At 45.0% G+C, this 27,695-nt stretch overlaps 1 protein-coding gene across 2 annotated transcripts in view; it reads left to right on the top strand.

Annotated features, from left to right (window-relative positions):
• The window catches only part of ERI3 (ERI1 exoribonuclease family member 3), a 150,072-nt gene that overhangs the window by 5,908 nt on the left and 116,469 nt on the right, over window positions 1–27,695 (top strand). For both annotated transcript variants that reach the window (XM_069981203.1, XM_069981205.1), the window contains exons 2-5: window positions 8,100–8,386; window positions 21,017–21,133; window positions 25,974–26,033; window positions 26,431–26,522. In XM_069981203.1, coding sequence (XP_069837304.1) covers window positions 8,100–8,386; window positions 21,017–21,133; window positions 25,974–26,033; window positions 26,431–26,522 — 556 coding nt within the window. The remainder of the gene's footprint in view (window positions 1–8,099; window positions 8,387–21,016; window positions 21,134–25,973; window positions 26,034–26,430; window positions 26,523–27,695) is intronic.

Below are 27,695 nucleotides of genomic sequence, written 5' to 3'. Positions count from 1 at the left end.
TTCTGACACGTGTTTCTGTTTTCTTGGGTAATCTTCTTCAAGCCTAATAACACACTGAGCTATTGGGGAACAACAGGTTGTAATTTCTTGTAGCTGCAAGTCACATTTATGTATGAGATAGCCAAGATGATGTTGGTATTATGTTCAGAGCTGTAGTGGATGCTGAGATATGGGGCCTGAAAGTCAAAAGTTCAAAACATTGTTATCCTTTTGCTTGTTGGTGTATACTCCAGAGCTGCACTCACTATTCTGCTGGTGGGATCACCGTGTACATACATTACTTATCCTGAGTTACATCCTGTATTATACTCCAGAGCTGCACTCACTATTCTGCTAGTGGGGTCACTGTGTACATACATTACTTATTCTGAGTTACATCCTGTATTATACTTCAGAGCTGCTCTCACTATTCTGTTGGTCGGGTAACTATGTACATACATTATATTACTGTTCCTGAGTTAAATCCTGGATTATACTTCAGAGCTGCTCTCACTATTCTGTTGGTGGGGTAACCATGTACATACATTACATAACTCATCCTGAGGTAAATTCTGTATTATACTTCAGAGCTGCTCTCACTATTCTGTTGGTGGGTTGCTTGTCAGTGTAATACAGGAGCAGTACAGGATAAGTAATGTAATGTTTGTACACAGTGACTCCACCAGCAGAATAGGGGGTGCAGCTCTGGAGTATAATACAGAATGTAACTCGTGATCAGCACAGTATACGTATGAACACAGTGCCCCCTGGATTATACGGACCAGTAACACACACATATATATAAGATACACCATACACAATAGGTGATAGCCGCAGATCCCCCTTCTGCTCCCTGTGCACAGACTAATGCACAGGTCACAGAGTATGCTCAGTACACTGTCCCATAGAAGTCAGTAGATGATGGATACAACTCCTCTGTTTGCACAGGTCATAGAGTATGCCCACAAGGGGATACCTGATCCAAACCTTTACATATGTTAAAGGGTTATACATGGCTTAGGAATGAGGTGTCCATAATAAGAAGCTATCTGTACATAGTTACATAGATTCATATATTTTTTTTAGATTTTAACTTGTACTGTTTATTGATATAAAGCGTTGAAATGACACCCCCAGACTACTGCCTATGGCCCTTGTGGCTGCTGTAGAGCGCATCACTAAATGTTTTTAAAGACAACATGGCTGCCTCCATAATACTGTACATAAAATAGATTTGATAGATCAAAATATATTGAAAGAAAATTATATATATATATATATATATATTAGTAAGAAAATAAAATAAGATTGGGAGTGAAAAATGTAATAAATAAAGTAGGTGACACATTCCCTTTAAGCCCCGGAGAATGCTGGGATCTGTTGTAGTCGGCTACAGATCAGGTCAGCTATTACTGGAGATAGGTTTTTTTTTTAATAATATGTATATACATTGCAGCCTTATTCATATATGTGAATGTGGGCTGGTCATATAGATACTTTGTGTGTATGAGTATGAATCAGGTGTATACTAGTGAACACTTTGAAGATGCTCCATGTGTGCCGTGCGTGCTGTGTAGATGCCGTGCGTGCTGTGGCTGACGGCTTGTGTAGATGCCGTGCGTGCTGTGGCTGACGGCTTGTGTAGATGCCGTGCGTGCTGTGGCTGACGGCTGTGTAGATGCCGTGCGTGCTGTGGCTGACGGCTGTGTAGATGCCGTGCGTGCTGTGGCTGACGGCTGTGTAGATGCCTTGTGTAGTTGCCGTGTGTACTGTGGGTGACGGCTGTGTAGTTACATAGTTAATACGGTTGAAAAAAGACACATGTCCATCAAGTTCAACCAAGGAGGGGATGGATACAGGGAAGGGGGAGGGGTGATATGTTCTATACATATGCATCTATATTATTTTGGTCTAAGAACTTGTCTAGCCCTGTTTTGAAGCCCTCTACTGTTTTTGCTGTGACCAGATCCTGTGGTAGACTGTTCCACAGATTCACAGTTCTCATGGTAAAGATGGCTTGTCGCCTCCGGAGATTGAACCTTTTTTTCTCCAGGCGGAGGCAGTGCCCTCTTGTCCTTTGAGGGGGTTTTACCTGGAACATCTTTTCCCCATATCTCTTGTAGGGGCCATTTATATATTTAAATAAGTTAATCATATCTCCCCTTAAACGTCTCTTCTCCAGACTAAACAAATGTAATTCTTTTAATCTCTCCTCATAACTAAGATGCTCCATTCCCCTTATTAGTTTTGTTGCCGTCTTTGTACCCTCTCCAGCTCTAGAACATCCTTTTTATGAATCGGGTTCCAAAACTGGACGGCATACTCCAGATGGGGCCGCACCAAAGCTTTATAAAGCGGTAATATTATATCCCTGTCCCGAGAGTCCATGCCTGTTTTAATGCATGACAATATCCTACTGGCCTTAGAAGCAGCTGACTGACATTGTGTACTGTTCTGTAGTCTATTATCTACAAGTACACCCAGATCCTTCTCCATCAGTGACTCTCCCAGAGTAACTCCCCCCAGGACATATGATGCATGCGGGTTATTAGTACCCAGGTGCATAACTTTACATTTATCCACATTGAACCTCATTTGCCAAGTGGACGCCCAAACACTCAGAGTGTCTAAGTCATCCTGTAACATCTGCACATCCTCCATAGACTGTACTGTACTACAAAGCTTGGTGTCATCTGCAAAGATAGAAACATTGCTGTTAATTCCATTCTCAATATCATTAATAAACAAGTTAAACAGAAGAGGGCCCAGTACTGACCCTTGGGGTACACCACTTATTACCGGGGACCATTCGGAGTAGGAATCATTGACCACCACTCTCTGGGTACGATTATTAAGCCAGTTTTCAATCCAGTTACACATTAAATTTTCCAAACCAATAGACTTTAACTTACCCATCAGACGTCCATGAGGAACTGTGTCAAACACTTTTGCAAAATCCAGGTACACTATATCCACAGCCGCGCCGCCATCCAGGCTTCTACTTACCTCTTCATAGAAACATATTAGGTTGGTTTGACAGCTTCTGTCCTTAGTAAAACCATGCTGGTTATCACATATAATACTATTAGCCACTACATACTCCTGGATGTAGTCCCTTATAAGCCCCTCAAATAGTTTCCCCACAATGGACGTTAAGCTTACGGGTCTATAGTTACCTGGGGAAGTTCGAGAGCCCTTTTTGAAGATCGGCATTACATTTGCCTTACGCCAGTCCCTCGGCACAATACCAGTAAGCAAAGAATCACGGAATATTTCATACAAGGGTAGTGAAATTACAGAACTGAGTTCCCTAAGAACTCTGGGGTGCAATCCATCAGGCCCTGGAGCTTTGGTTACATTGAGTTTGTTTAATTTATCTTGGACCATATCTATAGTAAACCAGTTCAGTACATTACATGTGTTAGCAGCACTGGCCCCACCCACCTCAGTACTGGCCCCACCCACCACAGCTCCATCCTCTTTTGTATATACAGAACTGAAGAACCCATTAAGTAACTCAGCTTTCTCCTGATCCCCAGTTATTAATTCCCCGTCGCCATTATTTAGGGGTCCTACATGCTCTGACCTTGGTTTTTTTGCATTAATATATTTGAAGAATTTTTTGGGGTTTCTTTTGCTTTCTATAGCTACCTGCCTTTCATTGTGAATTTTTGCTGCTTTTATTACATTTTTACAGGTTTTGTTGACTTCTTTGTAATGTTTAAATGCTACAGCTGACCCCTCTGATTTATATTTTTTGAATGCCCCTTTTTTCTCATTTATAGCCCTTCTAACCTCGGTTGTAAGCCATGTGGGATTGGATTTTAACCGTTTATATTTGTTACCCATAGGAATATATTTGGCAGTACAGTTATTTAATGTGGATTTGAAGATTTCCCATTTATTAGCTGTATCCGTATGTGACAGCAGCCGCTCCCAGTCTATGCCCTGAAGTTCTGCCCTTAACCCAGGGAAATTGGCCCTTTTAAAATTAAGAGTTTTTGCCCTCCCAACATGTTTTTCTTTTCTACACTTTAAGCTAAAAGTCACTATATTGTGGTCACTATTACCCAGGTGTTCATGGACAGTGACATCCCCAACCAGCTCAGCGTTGTTAGAAATAACCAGATCCAACAAGGCATCACTTCTAGTTGGCTCCTCCACAAACTGGCCCAGAAAATTATCCTGCAGGAGGTTAAGAAACTCCCTCCCCTTTGTGGTTTTAGCTGAACCGTGACCCCAATCTATATCTGGGTAGTTGAGGTCCCCCATTATCACTACTGTTCCCTCCCGGGCAGCCCGCTCTATTTGTCTATTCAACTGGCCATCTACCTCCTCAGTAATGTTGGGGGGTCTATAGATTACACCAAGAATAATTTTTTCACTCTTTACCTCCTTCTGTAGTTCTACCCATAATGCTTCCACATCATCACAGTCATCGCCCACTATTGCATCTTTTACACTCACTTTAATATCATTTCTGACATACAGACATACTCCTCCTCCCCTTCTGCCCACCCGGTCCCTTCTGAACAACGTAAATCCCTGAATATTGACAGCCCAGTCATGTGAGGAGTCCAGCCATGTCTCAGTCACACCAACCACATCAATGGACTCCTCCAGAACCAAGGCCTCTAGCTCCCCCATCTTGCTGGCTAGACTTCTGGCATTAGTAACCATACACTTTATATTACCATTGAGTTTAACCGCTTCATTATAAGAAATGGGAATTATTACTGTGCTGTGGCCACAATCATCCTCACTGTTCATCCGCAACATATGGATCTCCCTATGCACTGTTTTTATCCTCCCCCCACAGGACCCTTCTCCTCCCTCCTCATTGTTCTGTCCCCTCTCTAACCTATCCGCCACTATATTACACACTACATTGTCCTCCCTCCACATCCCTAGTTTAAAAACCCCTCCACCCCTTCTAGGATTCTCTCCCCCAGCACAGCGGACCCCCTTCCATTAAGGTGCAAATTATCTGCGGAAAACAGTTTGTACCCCAATGAAAAGTCAGCCCAGTGCTCTAAAAACCCAAACCCTTCTTCTCTACACCACGACTTGAGCCATGCATTTAACTCCCTAAGCTCCCGCTGTCTTTCCTGCTATGCGCATGGCACAGGCAGTATTCCAGAGAATACCACCTTGGAGGTCCTTCCCTTCAACTTAGCACCTAGTTCTCTAAAATTATTTTTAATAGACCTCCACCTACCTTGTATCCTGTCATTGGTTCCCACATGGACCACGACAGCTGGGTCATCCCCAGCCCCCCCAAGTAATTTATCCACCCTTTCCACCACATGCCGAACCCTGGCACCAGGGAGACAGCAAACCATTCGGTTGAGGCGGTCTTGGCGACAAATTATTCTATCCGTCTTCCTGATTATAGAATCCCCTACAACCACTAGCTGTCTAGGCCTACCTACATTACCATCCCGCCCACTACTAGTTGGACTGTTCCCCCGGCTGTTAGAGAGAACAGGTTCCACTAGAGCTGCCATTTCTGACACGGATGCCCTTGCATCATCACCTAACTTGGCAATTTTGCTTGGGCATATAGTAGGAGAAGTGGCCTTCCTTTTCTTGGATCCCTTACTGGTCCCTCTAACTACATTAACCCAGCTACTTACTTGGGCCTCTTGATCTATATCACCACCCTCCATCTCTAACCCACTAACTTCCTGCTCAGTGAGCCGAAGTTCCCTCTCAAGGTGGCCAAGTTCCCTCAGTGTTGCAATATGCTTCTCCAGATCTCTAACTCGAGCTTCTAGATGGGCAACATGCTCACATCTGTCACAGCGGTACTCACCCTGGAACACCTGCTCCAGTTGTGCGTACATGCGGCAGACTGCGCACTGAATGAATCCTTCCATCTCGCTAGCCATCATCCTCAGTGCAACAAAAACAGTGAAAAAGAAAGAGATTTAGCACTTACCAGAACTTGTAACTCCTTCAACTCCTTTTTTAAACTCCACTTATTTTCAACCACTTGTCAGCAAGCACACACAGTGAGTGCTGAGCCTTGATTTAAGCACCTGAGATCAATTAACCCCACCCCCAGGTGCAGAGCAGACCAGAGAAAAAAAAAACTGTTTGGACCTGTTTAACTAAGGCTAGGTTCACACTGCGTTTTCAGCATCCGTTTAACGGATCCGTTTTTTTTAACGTCCAGAAAAATAGGGTCAGCAACGTTTTTTTGTCCGTTTTGGTCCGTCAAAAAAAACGGATCCGTTTTTTTTTATAATGGAAGTCAATGGAAAAACGGATGCACACAAATGAATCCGTTTTTTGCAATCCGTTTTTTATGCGTTTTTTTCAAAAAACGGATGCGTTAAACGGATGCTGAAAACGCAGTGTGAACCTAGCCTAAGCAACTATGGCACTAGCTATCTATGCACTGCAGCAATGCACACCACACAATTGCACAAAAACAACAATATATCAGTCACTCCAAACCCACAGAATCACCAACAACTCCTTTTTTAAACTCCACTTATTTTCAACCACTTGTCAGCAAGCACAGTGAGCAAGCACCGTGTGTTTGCCGTGTGTAGTTGCCGTGTGTAGTGTGGGGCTGCCGTGTGTAGTGTGGGGTGACGGCTGCGTAGTTGCCAGAAGAAAGAAAAGGTACGTGCTATAATGGCAAAATTGGCACTTCAAAATAATGAAAATATAAACGTACTTTATTAGTCAGGTACAAAATACAGAAAAGACTTTTCTTTTCTGTATTTTGTACCTGACTAATAAAGTACATTTATATTTTCATTATTTTGAAGTGCCAATTTTGCCATTATAGCACGTACCTTTTCTTTCTTCTTACATTTAGCTGCTTATTTGCTGGCATAGAGCACCCATATTTATTTATATATATATATATATATATATATATATATATATGAGAGAGAGAGAGAGAGCTGTGCATGGCCTATTTCTCTTAGATTGGGCTGCGTAGTTGCCGTGTGTAGTGTGGGGTGACGGCTGCGTTGTTGCCGTGTAGTGTGGGGTGACGGCTGCATAGCTGCCGTGTGTAGTGTGGGGTGACGGCTGCGTAGTTGCCGTGTGTAGTGTGGGGTGACGGCTGCGTTGTTGCCGTGTAGTGTGGGGTGACGGCTGCATAGCTGCCGTGTGTAGTCTGGGGTGACGGCTGTGTAATAGCGGTAGTGGAAGAAATAAAGAATAATGGTTAGCTGTGGTGGAGAATGAGGGTAGTAGTCTTAATTCATAGGTTACAGTGAAAATGGGTAGTGGTAGAGCTTCGCATACATCAGAGAATAATCCTAATCCAGGAACACTGCAGTGTGGACTGACACCGGCTGAGCTGACGGGGGGGGGGGGGGTTACTGTAAAGGAGTATGTCTGGCGGAGGACCATATAGCAGCCTGGAGAGGACAGGAGGACGTCTCTGTTACTCCGGGTGTCCTGCTTCTTCTGCTCATTAGAGGACTTATAGACGTGTCCCGGTGTGGTCGCCCTTCGCCCCGTCCTTCATCTCTTGTGATATCCGCCCTATAAACTCCACAGATATTGGATGTGGACGGCCATTCCAGGGTTTATCACTCGGAGATGATGAGCCTGGAGCCCCTCGTACTCCCCCTGGTCTGTGTCAGATGTGATAAGGTGATTCCTTGGATACATATGTTGGAGATCACCTCTTCTCCTCATCCTCCTTGTCATTTTCTTCCCCTGCAGAAGATTTCTCATTTAATCTTAGTTAATTCTTGATCAGATTACCGCACAGGACGCTGACATTTTGAATATTTGGCCCTTGAGCCGTAGCGGGGGCCGTCTTAGTTTCCTCTCAGACCCATCCTGACATGGGGCCCCGGGCGATGACCATTCCCTGTAGGATTGTGGGTCTCCTGGTATGCTGCACTCACTATATACATGCGGTCTGCAGCTGCTCGCAGACCTTTCGCTTTTGTACATAGTTTATATGATGGTAAATGTTAATGGTATCCGATAATTGTCCGGTTTAAGAGACAAATTCATCAGAATCCATTACATTAAGAAGTAGAAGACTTCTGATTAGTTGTCAGCACCAGTTCTTGACGCTGCCACACAAAGACACCGATATTGGTTTCATTCTGCTGATTTTTCTTTCATTTTGTCCGCAGGTTTCCATGTAAATGCAGCAGAGGTTTCAATGCAGTTATCGTCCCTCATCCGGCCGCAAAGACTTCCCTCGCTGCTGCTCTCCAGACCTCTGGGAACCGCGTCCAGCGACCCGTTCTCTGTCCTCCGATCTGACACAGGAGCCGACCCAATGCTCAACAGAAAGCTGGGCTGCCAGGGGTTTGGGGCGTCCGTGGCTGCGATGACCTCCTTCCCTCCACAGAGATACCATTACTTCCTAGTGTTGGATTTTGAGGCCACATGTGACAAACCCCAGATCCATCCTCAGGTAGAGTGATCACATGGCTGCAGCTGCGCAATTGTTCTAATATTACAGATCTGCATCTCAGATCTTCCTGGTGTAAAAATAATTACGTTTTGCAATCAACTGTGGGGAGAATATGTCGCCATATGAGGATCATTGTGTCGGACTAAGCTTTGTGAGCGCAGGCCTTTGAAAAGGGGTACTCCGAAGAGAAAAATGTTTTTAAATCAAGTGGTGTCGTTCATTACTTATCAATTGCTGTATGTCCTGAAGGAAATGGTGTATTAATTTTAGTGTGGCACAGTGCTGCCACCTCTGTCACTGTCAGGAACTGTCCAGAGCAGGTAAAAAAGAGTGCTGTGTCAGTCTGGAAGGAATACACCACTTCCTGCAGGACGTACAGCAATATTGGAATATTTTTTTTTTCTCACTGTCATCCTGACTTAAAATCAACAGTAGATGTGATAAAAAGCATGTTTGCAATTTATTTTCATTATTATTTTTTTATGCCTTAAGGGTGCGTTCACACCTACAGGATCTGCAGCTAATTTTCTGCAGCAGATTTCAGTTAAATAACTGAACACAGCATCAAATCTGATGCTGTGTTCAGTTATTTAACTGAAATCTGCTGCAGAAAATCAGCTGCAGATCCTGTAGGTGTGAACGCACCATAAAAGATATAATTATCTGAAATCCTGGTCCAGTCTCCTGAATCTTTTTAGTCTTGTGCTGGTTGAAAAAAAAGAGACTAGACACATGAGGTCCCGGCCAGTACAGAGAGTCACAGCTCAATGTGTCCGACAATCTCTGAAACATGGGACTTCCTGTGTTAAGACTATTTGAGCCTAAACACAGGAAGTGCTGTGTTTTCCATGATAACTAAAATAAAAATAACAAATGTAAATTGCAAACTTGCTTCAGATTTGCTTTAGATTTTGAAAGTTATAACAACAGTGACACTTCAGCAAAAAAAAAAGAATTCTTTCAAATCAACTGGAAAAAAAGTGGCAGATACTTGTAAATTACTTTTATTGAAGAAAAAAAAAGTCAAGTCTTCTAGTACTTATCAGCTGCTGCATGTACTGCAGGAGGTGGTGTGATCTTTCTAGTTTGGGGAGCTGGAAAGGTTTTCTATTGGGGATTTGCAACTGCTCTGGACAGTTCCTGTAACTGACAAAGATGGCAGCAGAGAGCAGTGTATCAGACCTGAAAGAATACACCACTTCTTGCAGGACGTACAGCAGCTAGTAAGTACTGGAAGACTTGCCATTTTTTAACAGTAAATTAGAAATCTATATAACTCTGTGACACCATTTTTTTCTCCAGTTAATAAATTTGGCCTATGAAATGTATGCCAGATACTTGTTGGATTAGATATCTGGCATAGTTTACACCAGTTTTTGGCATACATTTTAGTAAATCTTCCTAGTCGGCGCACCCCTCTTGCTAAGCCCAACCCTTTTTACTCAAAAGTGACATGAGCCGCACAGAGGAGCTTGTATCAAGACTTGCATCTTTAGTACACCAAAAATCTTCCAGATCTGGTTCATAAATTCTCCACTAGTGTTTTGCACTATAGATCTCTGCTTGCTGGTAATGAATGAGAACAATGGGAAACCAGGGATGCCTGACTTATGGCCTTCCAGCTGTTGCAAAACGACAATTCCCATCATGCCTGTACAGCCAAAACTTTAGCTGTTTAGACATGATGGGAATTCTAGTTTTGCAACAGCTGGAGGGGCGAAGGTTTGACACCTGTGATCTAGACAATTCTGTGATGTAAACTCTTCTCCAGCTGTGGCTTCGCTACAGTGTATCAGCCTGAGGCACAGACTGCTGACCCACAAAGAACAATCTAGACCATGGGTGTCAAACTCAGGCCCTCCAGCTGTTACAAAACTACAATTCCCATCATGCCTGGTCAGCCAAAGCTTTAGCTGTCCAGGCATGATGGGAATTGTAGTTTTGTAACAGCTGGAGGGCCTGAGTTTGACACCCATGATCTAGACTGGGAAACACTGTAGCTGCTTCCCAGTGAGCAGGATGGTTCTAACCAGTGAAGGGTGACAACAAGCAGAGATATTGAGACACATGCCGTATGTTACATTGTTGCATTCGTTTTATTATATGATGATTACATTTTATTTTTGTCATTCTCAATAACAGCCTTTGCCTTTTGAAACTCCCATTGTCTGTCAGACCTCTGCTTTATAAGCTTGATATCTGATGATGTTACTGGTGACAGCAACACTGGGATATTTATCTTGCTTGCACTGTAGCATTGTCCTGTCTGGGAGGAAAAGTAACTTTTGCTCAGCCTGATCTTCATGGTTCATGAACAGAATGCTAGATTGTAAGTGGGTACTGACGCAGGGTAGTAGTAGTAGTAGTAGTGTGGCTGTATATAACTCTTATCTGCTGCTTCAGGGTCTCTGGAAAGTCTTGTGACTGCTCACAGGACCCCGATGGATGGTCTCGTCTCCATTGTACATGTTTGTAGTATTGGGGGTCTGGTTGTGTATCCAGGAGCAGTATTTATTTCTCAGGGTTTCTTTTCTATTTATTGCTGCAAAATGTTGCATGGTAGCAGTTTCCCTGTACGTGGCCCTGCGTCCTGCGCCCCCTGCCCCGCGCCATCGCCCTCACAGGCTTCGCTTTTCATCTGTCATCACGGAGATCAGCAATTAGAACGTGAGGAGCCAAATGCCACACATGACCCGCAGCACAAGGCGGCTGACAAACAAGGCCGGACAAATCGACGGATAATTTATAAGCTTTGCCCTAAAATCTAATTATTTGGCAATTTGAATTTCTCAGCCGTCCGGAGCGCTGCAATAAATTTAAGGCACCATAAATTATTGAGGAGCCGCTGCCGGTGGTGTAAATCAAAAAAAGATAAAAGACGGCGAATCCAGGCTTAGTACATCGGCTTCTAACTAAGAAGATCTGTCAGCCGTCTCCTCTGATCGACTCTCCTGTCTATAGATACAATGGTGAATCTTCCCCACCATCACCACCGCCGGAGTCCGACCACCATTGTCACCGCCGCAGCCTGACCACCATCATCAGCAGATATCCACGTCTTATAGGAAATTCTGCAAATGCATGAAAACATACAAATGATGTCTATACTGTAGTGTCATAAGGGGGTCCCCCATCTGATGCAGCCACCGCGTCCAAGCTCGTAATGAATATGTGCGTGTCCGTTCACTTCTGTGGTTGTTATGGTAACAGCTGAGCGGCCAAGTGTCCGGGATCGGAGAACCCCGCTCACTCATACAAGACAAACAACCTGTCAACTTCTGATAAAAAAAACAAAAAACCAACAAGTAAATTTATACAGCGTATACACAGTACTGCGCTAGCAAAATAGTGAGTGCAGCTCTGGAGTATAATTCAGGATGTAAGGCCCTGTTCACACTACGGAATTGGCGCCGAGATTCCGGGTGGAACTCCTGCCTTCTATCTGTTGCAATAGGAGAGCGTGCGCGTCTCCACTCAAACAATTGACATGTCATTTCTTTAAACGAAGAGGTACAGAGTGGAGGCGCGCGCTCCCATTGTAACTGATAGAAGGCAGGAGTTGATTCCGTAGTGTGAACAGGGCCTAACTCTGGATCAGTAATGTATGTACAAAGTGACTCATCTGATAATAGAAGGGGACATTGTGTGACATCCTTTATAAAATGTGTTCACACATTGTCGCACCATTACCCCAGTCATATAAGTCACTGGGCCGGGGAGGTCTTGGTCTTCCTTCGCCCTGTTTAACTCCTACTATGTGGATTACACAGAAGACCCGTCTCTGTATTACTGCTGACAATGGGAGACATGGGAGCTGCCGCCAACTTCTCATCGCCGCCAAGTAAACTGATTGCAGAATTGTCCGTGCAGAGAGGTGGAAGCAGGATCCCCGGTGGGTGTTAATTCACAGTGTGTCGGCTCTGTATGTGTAACCGGAGGAGCCGGAGTGCTTGCCATATACCGGTGCATGAAACTCAGCACTACAGTCCTATAGCAGTCATGATATTCATGTTTAATGCCTTACAGATGCCCCAAGCCAGAGGGCGTTATTGTACCCAGTAAATGGACTCTCAGATTGTTGTGCAAGTAAACTCTATTAGTCCGCCGTTTACACCAGAGCTGGCTTGTTGTAGCTTCTGTGGTTGTTAGGCCACGATGGTGGCTGTAGTTCTATTTTGTATCAGCTTGATGTCTCGTTTCTGTGGCTATTGGGGTCTAATAGGTGTTGAAGCTGGAGTCTTAGTTTCTGGGCTTTTGATACATGATGGGAGGTGTAGCTTGTTTGAGAACAGTGGTCTACACTGATACAGTCCTGTAACTTTCAGTTTCTGGCGATGAAGTGTCTGTATTTATTGCTGCAATTTTCATAGCCTACACAATAAACAATCACCGGCACATTCTTCATTGCTTTATCCAGCAATGATTGTGTCCAAAAGGTTGTACAGCTCACCTCCCGTGCATCAAATTCACTAGTTTCCAGTGTATTTAATCTTATGGGTAGCGTAGGGACTGTTTTGCTAATGTTGTTCACCTTTTTTTGTATCCAATCCTGTCGGTATCATTAGCACTCTTCTGTATATCCTGCTCATCTCTCATGTATCTAGTCTAAAGGCCCTATTACATGGAACGATTATCATTTAAAAATTTGCTAAAACTTTCAAAATGACCAATTATCTGTCCGTATAATAACACCCAACGATGAAACGACTGAAAAATCGTTCATTTTGGTCTTTTAACATGTTGAAAAACTATTGTTGATAGTTTGCCAATCGTTAGCATATTTGTTTATGTAATAAGTCGTTCGCCGATAAAACATGTGTGGGCTGTCCAGAGAATTGATTAACGACCATATAACGACGTAAAAACGATCGTTTATAACAGCAATCAGTGAATGTAATAACCTCAGAATCGTTCGCTAAAAATCACTAGTTAATGCTAGCGAACGATTGTTATAGCGAATCTTTAAACGATAATCGCTATGTGTAATACGGCCTTTATAGATCTCATCAGGACAGGTGCTGCCCGTCTCCCATATAAATTTTCTTGTCTTCTATAGATGCCACTTGTCTCCCATGTATCTGATCATTTCAGTATTGTCAAGAATCTTTCTTTTTGATGCCACTCTCCTCCTGTGTATCTAATCTTATTGGTATCCTCCGGACTCTTCTGCAGATCTCGCTCCCCTGTGTATCTAATCTTATCGGCATCCTTAGGATTCTTCTACAGATCTCACTTGCCTCCTTTTTTATCTAATCTTATTGGTATCCTCCGGACCCTTCCACAGATGCCGCTCGGCTGCCATGTTGTCAGATCCCCATTGCCCTCTTATCCTCGTCGTGCCGGACTCCTCTCTTCTCTATTTATATGTGGTATTTCATGTTTACCTCGGATGTCATCCCGTAATTTCATAATGCAGAGCGGCCTTGGAAAATTAAGTTAAGAGCCGAGATGAATTGAACCTTCAGAAGGTCCTAACACTTGTCTCTATTAGCTGGACAAACCGGAGACCCCCGTTCCTCCCCCGCCACCCCCTCCCTAATAAAACTTAAAATTAAAAGTCCCATCATGTTGCAGGTTAAATCACATTGTGTGGCGGAATAATACACATTTAAAGCAGCTGATGTGTCTTGTTGTGTAGTAAAGTGGATCTATACGTGCAGCACTCCTCATTCTGGGGCTATATTCATACTGCATGGTAAATGACATCATCTCCTGATCATAAAGATTCACCCTGCTGGTTCAGTCTCTGCACTGATGTTTAGTTAGAAGATAGAGGAATAACTTCCCTCTGTATTTTAGATGTTTGGGAGCTGTTGTCTGTTCACAGGTGTGCTTTCCAGTAACATCCTGCAGAATTATGAATGCAGCTCCGGAGTGTAACTCAAGTTCAATACAAGATGAGTGATTATTTTTCATAATAAGCCATTACTATAAACCTAATTTTGTCAGTGTAGCGACGGACTTGTGGTTACACATTTACACCCGTTCACTGTGTATGAATGTGATCTTATGGAGCTGCCCTCCTTTGCGGCTCATAGAGGGGCCTCCACACTGAGGACCCCCACTATGGCGTCTTTAGTGTTGGCTATGCGCAGGGTTTGTCCCCGTTTACCAGTGTAGACTTGATTCCTGTATACAGCAGGTTGGGGACGTGACTGCGTCCTGTGCCGCCACGTCCCGGGAGACGCCAGCCTCGGCACATAACTCACATCCACTCTTTACACAGAGATAATTGGAGCAGAAAAATATCATCAATCTCTGAGACAATAAATCAAACAGAATCATATTAGTCCATTAAAGGACAGGTCCATAACGTTTAAGCCTGAGACCGTCCTCTTCATTTTCATCAGTCTCTTCCATTTCCCAACCTTTCCACTTTGATCTAAGTAAACTAAATAAAAAGCGCAGCACTTGACCCCCGGCCGCAGCAGGAGCGGCATGTGTTGTACATGGCATTTCTGATACAGAACATCATTGATGAATCCCCCAGAAGCCCTCCGCAGGGGGCCGCACACCGCGATTTACCATCACCAGGAAATAAGATGCGCAATATATCTGGGCTAATATAAAGCCACACCGCCCTCTGTGGTAATGTGCGATCTGTATTTACTAATGGGGTCTTAGCAGAGAGCAGTAAATCGTAGCTGACAGATATCTGTGAGACGCTTTGCTGTGAACCGGAGGGTGAAGATGGATCGGATGCATTACGCATTAATATGGAGGGTGGCTTATCTGCCGCACACCTCCCTCCCATCTACAGCCATCACAGACATTCCCACAAGTTATATGGCAGAAGTATTATGCTGCTTGTAGAGAGGTTTAACTCCTAGCTTTAAGAAGCGACCAGCACTTGCTGCTTATACAAAGATCTGGTGACCTTACTGAGGCATGGAGCACAAATAACATCGTAGAGACAGGTGGCAGTGGGGACATTACTGAGGCCTGGAGCACTAACAATGTCGTGGAGACATTAAAGGAGTTCTCCGCAGTAAGGGTCCTTACATGGCCCGACATGGGGCAGACCGTGATTACCTTTTACATGGCACTATGATTGAGCCGAGCCGCAAAAACGATCCTTGTATCATTTGTGCGGCCATGGAAACTGACAGCACAGATATGTACCATGTTTATCCAAAAATAAGACTCCCTCCTAAAATAAAAAAAACCAACTACCCTATAGCCCAGTGCTTCTCAAACTTTTTCTACTGGAGCCTCACCCAACAGACCAAGGCAATGCCTGGGCCTCACCAGACTGACCAAGAGGATGCCTAAGCCTCACCATATGGTAAGTCCATTTAAAAGCCTGAGATAATGCTAGGGCTAGCTTTCACCCACCTCCCAAGCTCTTTATGCTAATAAAGCAAGACTGTGCAGATCATAGTTACTTTTGGGAAAACTGGCTCCCCAGCTGGGCCTCACCAACAACTAGGGGGCACCTCAGTGGTGAGGCCCGCCTCACAGTTTGAGAAGCACTGCTCTAGCCTAAAGTAAGGTATCCAACCAAAAATAAGGCACCCCCTATCCTACACTAGGGCAGCCCCTGAAAGTAAGGCCGCCTGTCGCCACCCAGGACTCGCCTAATCCCCTCTTTAAGCTTCACTGCCGGTCACGCAGGCAGCTTGGTCCATGGCCCCCACTTCCTCCGCACTTCCCGACCCACAATGCCACCGACATGTGCCGATGCACGCCACCCTTTGATATAGGCTGCACATGTCCCGTTTCATTGGAAGATGTGCAGTCGATAAGCGATTCATTTTAAAGCCTGCTCAAAAGATGCGATCAACCGAGGATCAGGTGGTTTCCCGCTCCTCAGCTGATCACTGACACTTTTATGCAGGCCTATTATTAGCTGAAGGAACATTACCATCGACCTGTGTAAAAGACCCTTAAGGGTATAAACCCACACGCCGTATAAGCAGCGTATTTACTGCTGCGATACGCAGCAAATACGCAGCAAACACGCAGCAAATACGCAGCAAAAACGCAGCAGATTATATCTAAATAACTGAACACAGCATCAAATCTGTACCAACAAATCTGCTGCGTATTTTTTGCGTATCTGCTGTGTATACGGTGTGTGGGTTTGTACCCTAAAACAATTGTTTTCAAATCAACTGTTGCCAGAAAAATATACAGATTTGCAAATTGCAATTTCGTAGCATTAGGGTCCATTTACACAGAAAGATTATCTGACAGATTATCGGCCAATGATTTGAAGCCAAAACCAGGAACAGACTATAAACAGAGATCAGGTCATAAAGGAAAGCCTGAGATTTCTCTTTTCAAATCCATTCCTGGCTTTGGCTTGAAATCTTTGGCAGATAATCTGTCAGATAATCTTTCTGTGTAAATGGACCCTAATGCTACGTATACACGGAACGATTATTGGGCGAATTTTCTCGATAACGATCGAATTTGAACGATAATCGTACGTGTAAACGCGGCGAACGATCGATAAATCGTTCATTTTGATCTTTTAACATGTTCTTAAATCGTCGTTCGCAAAAAAAACGCAGATCGTTCGTGTAAACAGTAGTTCACTGATTTTACCTATGTGTGAGATAGGCTTAAGCGATCGCAAAACAAATTTTCTGTATGATATATCGTTCCATCTAAACGTTGATCGTTATTAAAAAAAAAAAAAAAAAACGTAACATCGAAATCGTTAATCGTACGATCAGGCCAATAATCGCCTCGTGTAAACTTAGCATTAGGGTGCGTTTACACAGAAAGATTTATCTGACAGATTTTGGAAGCCAAAGCCAGGGATGGATTTGAAAAGAGGAGAAATCTCGGTCTTTCCTTTATGACCTGATCCCTGTTTATAGTCTGTTCCTGGCTTTGGCTTCAAAGATCTGTCAGATAAATCTGTCTGTGTAAACGCACCATTAGTAAACTCAATCCTTCCAGCTGTTGAATGTCCTGCAGGAGGTGGTGTATTCTTTCCCGTCTGACACAGTGCACTGGTGAATTGCATTAAAAAGATTAGAAAAAGACCTAAATGGCTAGTATAGTAGTAAAGTATAGTATTTCTGTTAGTATTCTGGTCAGTCTTTTTTTCAACAAAAATTAGAAGTGGATTAAAAACTCAGAAACTATGTAAATCTTTCATTATAATTTTGCCCTGTCAGGTCCACTCCTGATTTCGATTGAAAAAAAGACTGACAGAAATACTGTGTGTGAACATAACTAAAATGTGACGATAAATTAAAGAGGACCTGTCACCCCCCGTGCCGGGGTGACAGGCTCCTGACCCCCTGTTAGATCCCTTTATACATACCTCATCCCGGGACGGAGATATCCTGGTCAGAAGCCGGCGCACGCGCTCTGGAGAGGTCTGGCGTCCATAGAGAATGAATGGAGCTGGACTCATCTCTGCAGCGCGCGCACGGCTCCATTCATTCTCTATTTAAGTCGGACCTCTCTCCAGAGCGCGCGCCAGCTTCTGACCGGGATATCTCCATCCCGGGACCGGCTCTGGCAGTGGGACTCGGCGGGATGAGGTACGTATAAGGGGATCTAGCTGGGGGTCGTGAGCCTGTCACCCCGGCACAGGGGGTTACAGGTCTCCTTCAAGTATTTGCTGTCCAGTTCTCCCGATCTGTACCGAACTATAAGATGTTCCAGATTATCGGCTTATTCCCTAGGTCTCGGTACACACCCTGCACTGCTCTGATTTATTAGTGGCCATGTTCCGTCTCCCCCCCCCCCTCCCTCCTTTCTGTTTGTGACTGTGGGGGCTGCAGCCAGGAAAGGGTTAACCCTCTCTTAATTGCCTTCCTGAGTAGTAAAAAATGTATGAACGCGCTCGTAAAAGTGTCAGCAAGTAAAAATGTTTGCTTTTGGCGGCTTTGATTAAATTTTGCAAACTGTTTGTGAATATTAAGAAGCCGTCGTTATCAGTCGCGCAGTGTTTTTAATGCACGAACCCCCGCGACATCAGTCAGCGCCCGCATTTACATAACCCTGGACACGGAAGCACCGCCGTAAAGAAATATATAGAAATGGTGGCTCATTGCTATGCATCTTTATTACGGGGAACTGACCAATTAATCTTCCCAAGGCACAAAACAAATTGTCGCTCGTCGTCACAGGGGACATAAAGAATGGCGCTAAGCACCTCAAAGTAATGATGGCGCTTTTATCTGCCGCGGCCCCTCGCTGTTTGTTTTATCTTGTTACGCGGATGTTGTTATTACTGACTATGGGCCTTCTAATAGCAAAGTCATGTGACTGGAATAATACCTGATGTCACATATGGGGGCGCACTTGGTGTAGTATAGATGTGCCCCCCATGTCTTTATATCCATACCTGCCAAGTCCACACCTCCCGCCTTGTCCCCCACCTGGTATAGGGATCATTGCCCCTGTTTTTTTTTTCCTTTTAGGTTTCTGGGCTTTATTATAAAAATAAAATTTCATCAATGTATAAACTTTACAACTTTCTAACAGACATTACAGGACATCATCTTACCTGAAATCGTTCACCATATTACACAGAACGATGGTTGTGTTAGTTCCAATGGTTATTGCGATCGTTACAGTGATTGTTTGCTCCATCTGATCCCAGCAAAACAATGGGCAATGTGCAATTACACTGAACGATTGGTGGAAAAATGCAGAACTACAGCGAACGAATGATTAGCGAACGACTAACGATTTTAGGTTCAGATCTAAATCAACGATCAACAACACACGAACGATTTTTCGATCGTTGCCTGCAATTACACAGGACCATTATCGTTTAAATTCGATCGATTTAACAATTTTTTTTGCACGATAATCCAGTGTAATAGGGCCTATACAGTTGTATCCAGCATAGACAATGCTCTGTGAGCTTAACAGCCTGATCTCCAGACTGATACATTGTACATATAGCTAGACCTGCTCCCAGCTGAAGTTGGATTCAGTAGTAGACAATGCTCTGTGAGTGCTGGTCATGTGACCAAACAGTCATCAAGCTGTCACTGAAGCCTCTACAAGCTTTGCCTCCTGGATTTATTGACACTGCATTAAAATGTAGTGGGAAGTTAATGATGGGTGCATCCTTTCTGTCCTCATCCACCCACACTTTGGTTTTTAGTGCTTATAGGCATCTTAAAATGAAAGGGATTTTCCAACTTAAAACTACTCTCCATATTGGCCTCCGGCTCCTTTTGTTTTGAATCAAACCGTGGATATGGCACGTGCCCCGCTGCTCTATTCACTCTCTGTGGAGCAGCCGGAAAGAGACAATTTCTGTTCTCTCCGGCGGTGATATTCATTCTCTATGGAGCCGCCAGAGAGAGCAGAGTTCAAAACATACGACCCGGGTCGGTGGGGCATCTGGGGATTGCCGCAGAGTTTGGAGGTCAGACCCCCCTCGTGATCTCTTGTCTCCTTGTTAGTTTTAAGTTGGAAAACCTTTTTAAAGGCGTTCTCTAGGACTAGATAAACCTAACTTCAGAAACATCGCCCCTCTCATCCTCTGGTTGTGTTTGGTATTGCAGCTCGCTTACATGAAATTGATCTGTGAAATCCCACACAACCTGAGGCCACATGTGGCGCTGTTTTTGGAAGCCGTTTTTCTAATTCTTGATAACGCCTTTAAAGTGGCGATGTATGGGTGTACGGCGGAGCAGGCTGGGCCCAGGCATAGTACTGACCGTTTTGCTCTCATTCCATGGAGCTGCCTATGCTGCCTGGTCCCTGGCTGTGACGGAACGGCTCAGTGGGTAACTTTTAATAAGCCGTCTCTTTGTGCACGATCACAGGGAAGACCACGCGGTCGGATATGACGGGCGGCACAGCACTGAATAATGAGCGCTCACTATTAGGAACCTTTGTGTTACTGACAATTATGTAAGATCCTGCATAAGTTTGTAAATCATCTAAGATGAAGAAGTTTTCTTGTCTCTTGTGATTAATGAGAAGTCAGTGAAAATCTGCAGTGATCAGACGCCACCCCACTTCCTGGATATGGAAGGTCTCTTCCTGCCTGATCCCTGTGGGGAGAGGAGATGCACCCTCCCTGACTTCCACTGAGGGATGCCCCTGCCAGGACTGGTTGCTTGGGACACTCTTCCTGACAACACTTGGTGTCCGACAGGTCGTGTTCACACCTACTATATGTGCTGCCTACCCATGGTCCAGGGCTCCTTCTGCTCCTCTTCTCCCCGAGTCCCGCACGCTGCAGCTCCAGAGCGGCCTGTCTTAGCTGACAGGCCGCTCAGCCAATCACAGGCCGGGACCACCGTGGCCAGTGATTGGCTGAGTGACCTGTCAGCTAAGACAGGCCACTCTGAAGCTGCAGCGCGCGGGACCCGGGAAGAAGAGGAGCAGGAGGAGCCCTGGACCCGGGATAGGTAATTTATACCAGTTTAGCAAGGGCTGTAAGGACATTGGTAACGATGTCCCTGCAGCCCTTGTTAAACGATTATCGGGCCGTGTAATAAGCCCTGTAAACGAGCGCCGATCTAGCAGATCGGCGCGCGTTTACATTTATTATCGGGCCCCTATCGGCCCATCTAATAGTACCCTAAGAGATATTGTAATCTGGATAAGACGTGATGTGGTCCTTTCATGTAGTATATAGCCGCGCTGTGCGGTGAGCTGGGTCGGATGTATAACCTCTGTATTTTCTTCTTGTAGGAAATAATTGAGTTCCCTATACTGAAGTTAAATGGCAGAACCATGGAGATCGAGTCAACGTTTCACACATATGTTCAGCCCGTCGTGCACCCACAGCTCACCCCGTTTTGCACTGAGGTAAGTGTCATTACTGTAGCGCATACACCAATGACCCTTCTCTCCTGCTGTGTACAACATTTATCATGTGGGTTAGATATTTTTGCCCCCTCTTCAATAAGCACACGGAGCCTGGCTTGGGGGATTGTAAAGATTTTCCTGGGGAAGTGAGCATCGACCTGTCAGCTCTGCACTCTCTTCCCCTTCGTTCCAAGCTTGCTGCCTGTGCTATTATTATAGACAATGAGCGTGGAGCAGCAGGAGGGGATGCCTAAATGATCCTTTGATCGTTCGAGTTGCCCGCTAGTTAGTAGCAGTCTGCTTCCGCTGCTGTCGCTGAAATAATCGTGATCTTTCAGCATGTTGAAAGACCAGGATCAGCCAACATCGTGCATGTCAGTTCATTGTTGCCTTTCAACATGTGCTGTTTAACTAAACGATTATCGGCCTGATCAGATGGTAATTGGCAAAGTAAGGCCGATAATTGTTTAGTGCCTTTAGACTTAAGTGCCTGATGATACAGGTATACAGTGATATATGTAGCGCCCTCTCAGTTCCAATATGCGGCGCACACAGTTTAAGTCTTAAGATGATGACTATCCTCGGCTGATGGGGAGTAGTTGTCCTTGGTTCACACGTCTTGTCTAGTAGGTACGACGATGTGAAAAGGTCAGCGCCGCCACTAATTCATGGCGGGATTATGGGCCTGTGTGATAAGGTCAGCGCAGTTGTTGCCGCATTAGTCTGGTGTCAGGACGTCAGGGAATCTGGTATCAACATGTAGCGTGTAATGTACATCAATGCGGCTGGTGCGCGATTCATGTTAGCGGTGGCGATTTGTCCTTGTTAGGTGGTATGCCGGAGGTCACTTCTTCTGGATGATGAGAGTGATTCTGAATTCCATCAGGGTGCAGCGTTTTAGTCCCCTGTCCCCACATATAACCACAGAGAAGAAGCTGGATCAACGACAGTACTTTTCATCTAGAGCTTCTTGCACTAGGGTTTCTATAGCCAAGCGGCTCCTGCTGACCCCAAGCCACCATGTGCGATGCCGAGTGTCAGCTGGAGGGGTAGGACCACTGGTGTATTCAGTGGTGGTGGTTGGAGGTGGGGATTCATCTAATTTACCGCGTGATGGTGGAGTCTGGAATCAGTAGACTCCTTTAAAATAAAACCTGCCCTCTTGTAAATATTACACACCCTGCGCTGCAGGTAGTTTTATTATTACACAATTCTCTGGACAATGCGTTATTACCTAGCACCCCAGACCATGTATTTATACATGCCTCGCACCCCAGACCATGTATTTATTACACAACCTGCTTCCTAGACCATGTATTTATTATGTGTCCTGCACCCTGGATTGTGTATTTATTACAATTCCTGCACCCCAAATTGTGTATTTATTTTGCGCCTCTCACCCGTGAATGTTTATTAGACGCCTTGCACCCCAACCTGTGTATTAAACTCCCTGCAGCCCTGGTCTGTGTATTATTACTTTTCCTGCACCCCTGGAGCATTTTTTTGTTACATGCCCTGCACCCTGGACCATGTATTTATTACACTCCCTGCACCCTAAACCATGCATTATTACATGTCCTGCAACTCGAACCATGTATTATCACATTTCCTCCAACCAGCACCATGTATTTATTACACATCCTGCACCCCAGACAGTGTATTATTATTACACTCTCTGTAACCCTAAACCATGTCTTCATTGCACCCACTACACCCCGGAAGTGTATTATTACACATCCTCCACCACTGGATGATGTATTTATTACACTCGTTGCACCCTGAACCATTATTATTACACGCTCTGCACCCAGGAACATGTATTTATTACACGCACTGGACCATGTATTTGTTACACGCACTGGACCCTGGACAGTGTATTATTACCTGCTCTGCACCCCGGACTATGTATTATTACACACTCTGCACCCTGGACTCTGTATTTATTACACACACTTGACCACGTAATTATACACATCCTGCACCCTGGACAGTGTATTATTACACTCCTTATACCCCCTGGACCATGCATTTATTACACTCCCTGCACCCCGGACCATGTATTTATTATACACACAGCAGCCATCCATTTATGTGGGAAGTGACGTCTCTCTTTCGGGGTGCACCCTCTATAGGAGACTTTCAGGATCCGGAGCTGTATGTTTCCTCATCATAAGAACTTAATGAACTACAAAAGCAAATCCTGCAGCGTCCTCTCTCGTTTTAATTAACATTTCTCCCAGAGACGTATTTATCACTGATCCTCCCCGGTCATTACAGCACAGACGTTCGCCTTAAGTCGCAGCCGGCGATTCATTACCATTAATTATACTTACATTGTGAGTTAATAAACGGCTCCGTACGCGGGGTCAGCGGGAGCGGAGTCACAGCAAGCACCATGTGAACGCATGCGTGCAGGCGTGTATACTTCTCAAAGTTTGGTTCAGTGTATCAGTGTAAGCTAAGGACACATCAGCAGCACAGGACAATGTATATCAGAGCATCGTCTGGGCTGGACACCATCTGTACAGGACAAACTACCCTGGTCTAGTTCTGCCAACTGCTGAGGGTTTGTTACATTTCTATCTATCCAGAACAGTGTAACCCACCCTGTGGCTCCCTGCATGCCCTGACTGCTTTCAGTTGTCGTTTTAGTTGTAGTTTTGCAACATTTGCAAGTGTTGTAAAAGTTTTATAGCATTGTAACTTTGCAATAGTCTTAACTGGGCATGCTGGGAGTGGTAGTTTTCCAAAAGATAGGAGATCTCTCAGTTGTCCTTATTGTTACAAGTATCTGTGTGGACCCCACAGAGTATTGCCTAGACTAGATTGCTTATGGATTGCAAGCTCCTGAGCCCAGGCTTCTGCCAGATCCAGTTCCTTGCTGCCCGGGGCTGTATAATGCTGTAGCTTGCGGTTTCCAGTCCTCGCTGCACTCCTCACCATCTTATATTATAATATCTGATGAGATTTGCTGGATCACTGCTAGGGAATGACTTACCATAAAGTAATCTGCGTTGCGTGCGGTTTCCTCATCTCAGGAAATCCACACCACTTCTCCGCTATTTCTCCTCGCAGCGAATAATCTTCTGCCATTTCTATGTTAATTTGGTCACCGGGGCCCAGGCGGCAGCTGATAATCTCTGTGACACATGTGCTCCTGCGCGCTCTGCAGATTGTGCTAGAGCTGCTCGCCGAGTCTTCTCTGCCACAATGAACATCATCAGGGTTGGAGGGAACCGAACATAGCTAGAGGAAGGAGACCATATCATATGTCCGTCCTGCTTCTGGGGTAGCTGGGCGGCGCTCTCACAAAGTGGCAGCAATGTTCCCTGTCATGCACAGCTATTTGACGTTCTCAGAGTGTTTGCAGCTTTCTGTGTTGAGAACTTTTAAACCACAAGAGGCTAGACTTCTTTGATATGCTACATGGTCATCTTCCCGTTGGTAAAACTTGCCCTCGATTCACTATGGTGACTTTGAAGATGGCGGCAATGTTCCGGACACAGCCTTTAAAATAGACCCCCCCCCCTCATAAGTGAAATTAAAGGATGTTCTAAGACCTATGTCTCTCCCTGTACAAAGAATACAAATATATACAGTGGTGCCTTAGATTACGAGCATAATTCGTTCCGGGACTGTGCTTGTAATCCAAATCCACTCTTAAACCAAAGCAAATTTTCCCATAAGAAATAATAGAAATGCAGTTGGTTCCACACCTTCAAAATAATGATTTATTATTCTGTATAACATGTAGAATAAATGAAACAAACATTCAGAAACAGCAGAATATATGATATTATAAGTTACTGTACAGTAATGGAGAGGATGGGAAACACAAGGGCGGACAGAGACTGCAGGGAGTAAGAAGGAATGAACAGGACAGATGTGGGTACATACATGCAGCACTCTCTGTCCGGGGAGAGAGCTGTTACAGCTATGAAGAGATTACCTCCACAGTCCTGTCCCCTGATGTAAGCCCCAGCCTGAAGTGGATCTGCTATTATTTGGAAGGTGAAGGTGAAGGTGAAGGAGTGCTGTAGACCCCGCTATGGAGACCATGCCCCTCCTCCACTCGCTCTTCCACCCAGTACAGGGAGCTCTTAAACCAAAGCAATGCTCTTAAACCAAGTTACAATTTTGAAAAACTGTGAGCTCTTAAACCAAGTTACTCCTAAACCAAGGTACCACTGTAATTTCTATTGGAAGATTGAATAAGGTTTTATCACAGACAAATATAATTTATTGGTCATTGAGCTGCAATATCCTCACTCAGGAGTCAAGGAAGGCTGAGTAATCTTGTAATCTGAAGCCTATTGAATGGTGACTTCTGAGATTACAGGCAACGAAGGGGTTATCCAGAATAGGAGAGCAATATTCAGCGCCACTTGTGTTTTATAGGCTGTGTCTGGTATCTCCCCATTCCTCTCTATGGAGCCAATCTGCAGAACCAGATACAACCAATAGTAGTGGCGCTGTTTCTGGAAGAAAGCTGACATTTCCTTTTAAATCCTGGAAGCCCCCTGGAATTCCAGACGTTGAGCCTTTTATTAATACTTTTATTGGTGGAATTAGTTTCTAGAAAAGCTGTGTGACAACAAATAATACATCACTCGGCTTTCCCAGACTCCTGAGTGGAGGTATCGCCGGCCTACAGCCAGTATATTTATTCTCGTGGTACTTTTTGTATTCATTGTTGCTTCATTGTTCTACAGCATAGGTGTCAATCCTGCCATCCTCCCTACAATCCTATATATACCGATAGATAGATAGACATATAGATATATGTATAGATATAGATGTTTCCTTTGTAACCTTCTTATTCTACTTTGCGTCTTTGCAGCTGACGGGAATAATCCAAGAAATGGTGGATGGACAGCCGACTCTGAGCCAGGTCCTGGAGGTGAGAGTTATCGGGTAGTATGTTGTGTATATGTATGTGCTCTTATTACACGCCTGTTATTGGGGGGCGGCAGTGTAACCTTGATGAAAGTTCTAATGTTGCTGTGATGTACGATCAATGATTTCCCAGCACCCCCCGGATTATCACCATCACAGGGAATTATGATAAGATGCTCTTGTGATTTGGCCCCGGGCCACTCCGGAGTCCTGTGACCTTCCGCTCCCCCCCCTCCATGGGTAAACATCCCCAGATCTTGTTAATAACGCGGAGAGTCGAGGATGGGGCCGATAAGATCACAATTTTCTTGGCGGTCTGATTGCATGGTCTTATCTGTGCAGGACGCGGCGTCTCCTTCACAGCCACGAGCCGCACATGACATTCCCTTTGTGTCTTTCAGAGAGTCGACGAGTGGATGGCCAAAGAGGGGCTCTTAGATCCCAGCGTCAAGTCCATCTTCGTCACCTGCGGAGACTGGGACTTAAAACTCATGTGAGTATAAAGTGGTGGACGGGTAGTCTCCTGCTGAGATCTGATGAGTGTGATAGAGCCGTAGTGCCTATGTCCTGTTAGTGTATTGGGAGGGGGGCGGACATTGTACAAAATTTTTTTGCAGGTGTTTGCCACAGAGGGTGACAGAGGGGTCTGAAGTAAAGGCCAGGGGGATCTGGAGAAGGGGAGGGGGCAACAGAGTGGTCTGGAAGAGGGGAGGGGGCAACAGAGGGGTCTGGAAGAGGGGAGGGGGCAACAGAGGGGTCTGGAGGAGGAGAGGGGGGAGAGGTCTGAATGAAGGGAAGGGGCGACGGGGGTCTGGAGAAGGGGAGGGGAAAGAAGAGTCTGGAGGAGGGGGAGCGGAAAGAGGGGTCTGGAGGAGGGGAGGGGGCGACAAAGGGGTCTAAAGGAGGGGAGGGGGCTACAAAGGGGTCTAAAGGAGGGGAGGGGATGGGGGTCTGGAGGAGGGGAGGGGGTGACAGAGGAGTCTGAAGGGTCTAAAGAAGGAGGACATCATAGGCTTGTAGTTTTGGAACAGGTTAGGGACCATAGGTTAAGTACGGTATGTCTTCTGTAATGTAGAAAACTATACGTCTGGTTTCACACTATTTTTTGTGTTTAACGTACATGTTTTAAGTGTAGAGTAACGCTTCCCATTGCTGTAGAGCAGGTAAAGCCCTTGCACTGTCAGACATCCATACTCATCAGGTCAACGTGTTTGGCAAAATTCATTGTCCTTAATCATCATCAGAGACATCTAGACGTATCCAGTAATTTCCTAAATGTAATGGTGTTGGAAGTCTTCTTTATTTTCTGCTAGTGTAGACAGCTCCCTTAGGATGGTGTACACTGATACATTGTAACAAAACCTCTGAGGTGAAGTTTTACATACACAGGAGAAGCCCGGCCCTCTAATCTTTAGACTAGTGTTTTCTAAAAGGTCTGCCCCCTGCGTATTCAGCCTTTGGGATCGGACCCCCCATCTCCGGAACGCTCCTGCAGACAGTAATCGCGCTTCTGGTAGATGAGCAGAGCTGTTTGTGTTCTCCATGTTGTGTTTATAGCGTGGCGGAGGGCCCGGTGATGCCAGGCAGTAAATTGATATCTGGATGCGTTATCACTGCTCAGTTTTATTTTGACATCAATTCTTAGATTTGTCTCTTAATAAGAAAA

The sequence above is a fragment of the Dendropsophus ebraccatus genome, chromosome 8 (genome assembly GCF_027789765.1).
Source record: "Dendropsophus ebraccatus isolate aDenEbr1 chromosome 8, aDenEbr1.pat, whole genome shotgun sequence".
NCBI lineage: Eukaryota > Metazoa > Chordata > Amphibia > Anura > Hylidae > Dendropsophus > Dendropsophus ebraccatus.
Note: the sequence above shows the minus strand (reverse complement) of the source record. Positions and strands in the feature narration are given on the sequence as shown.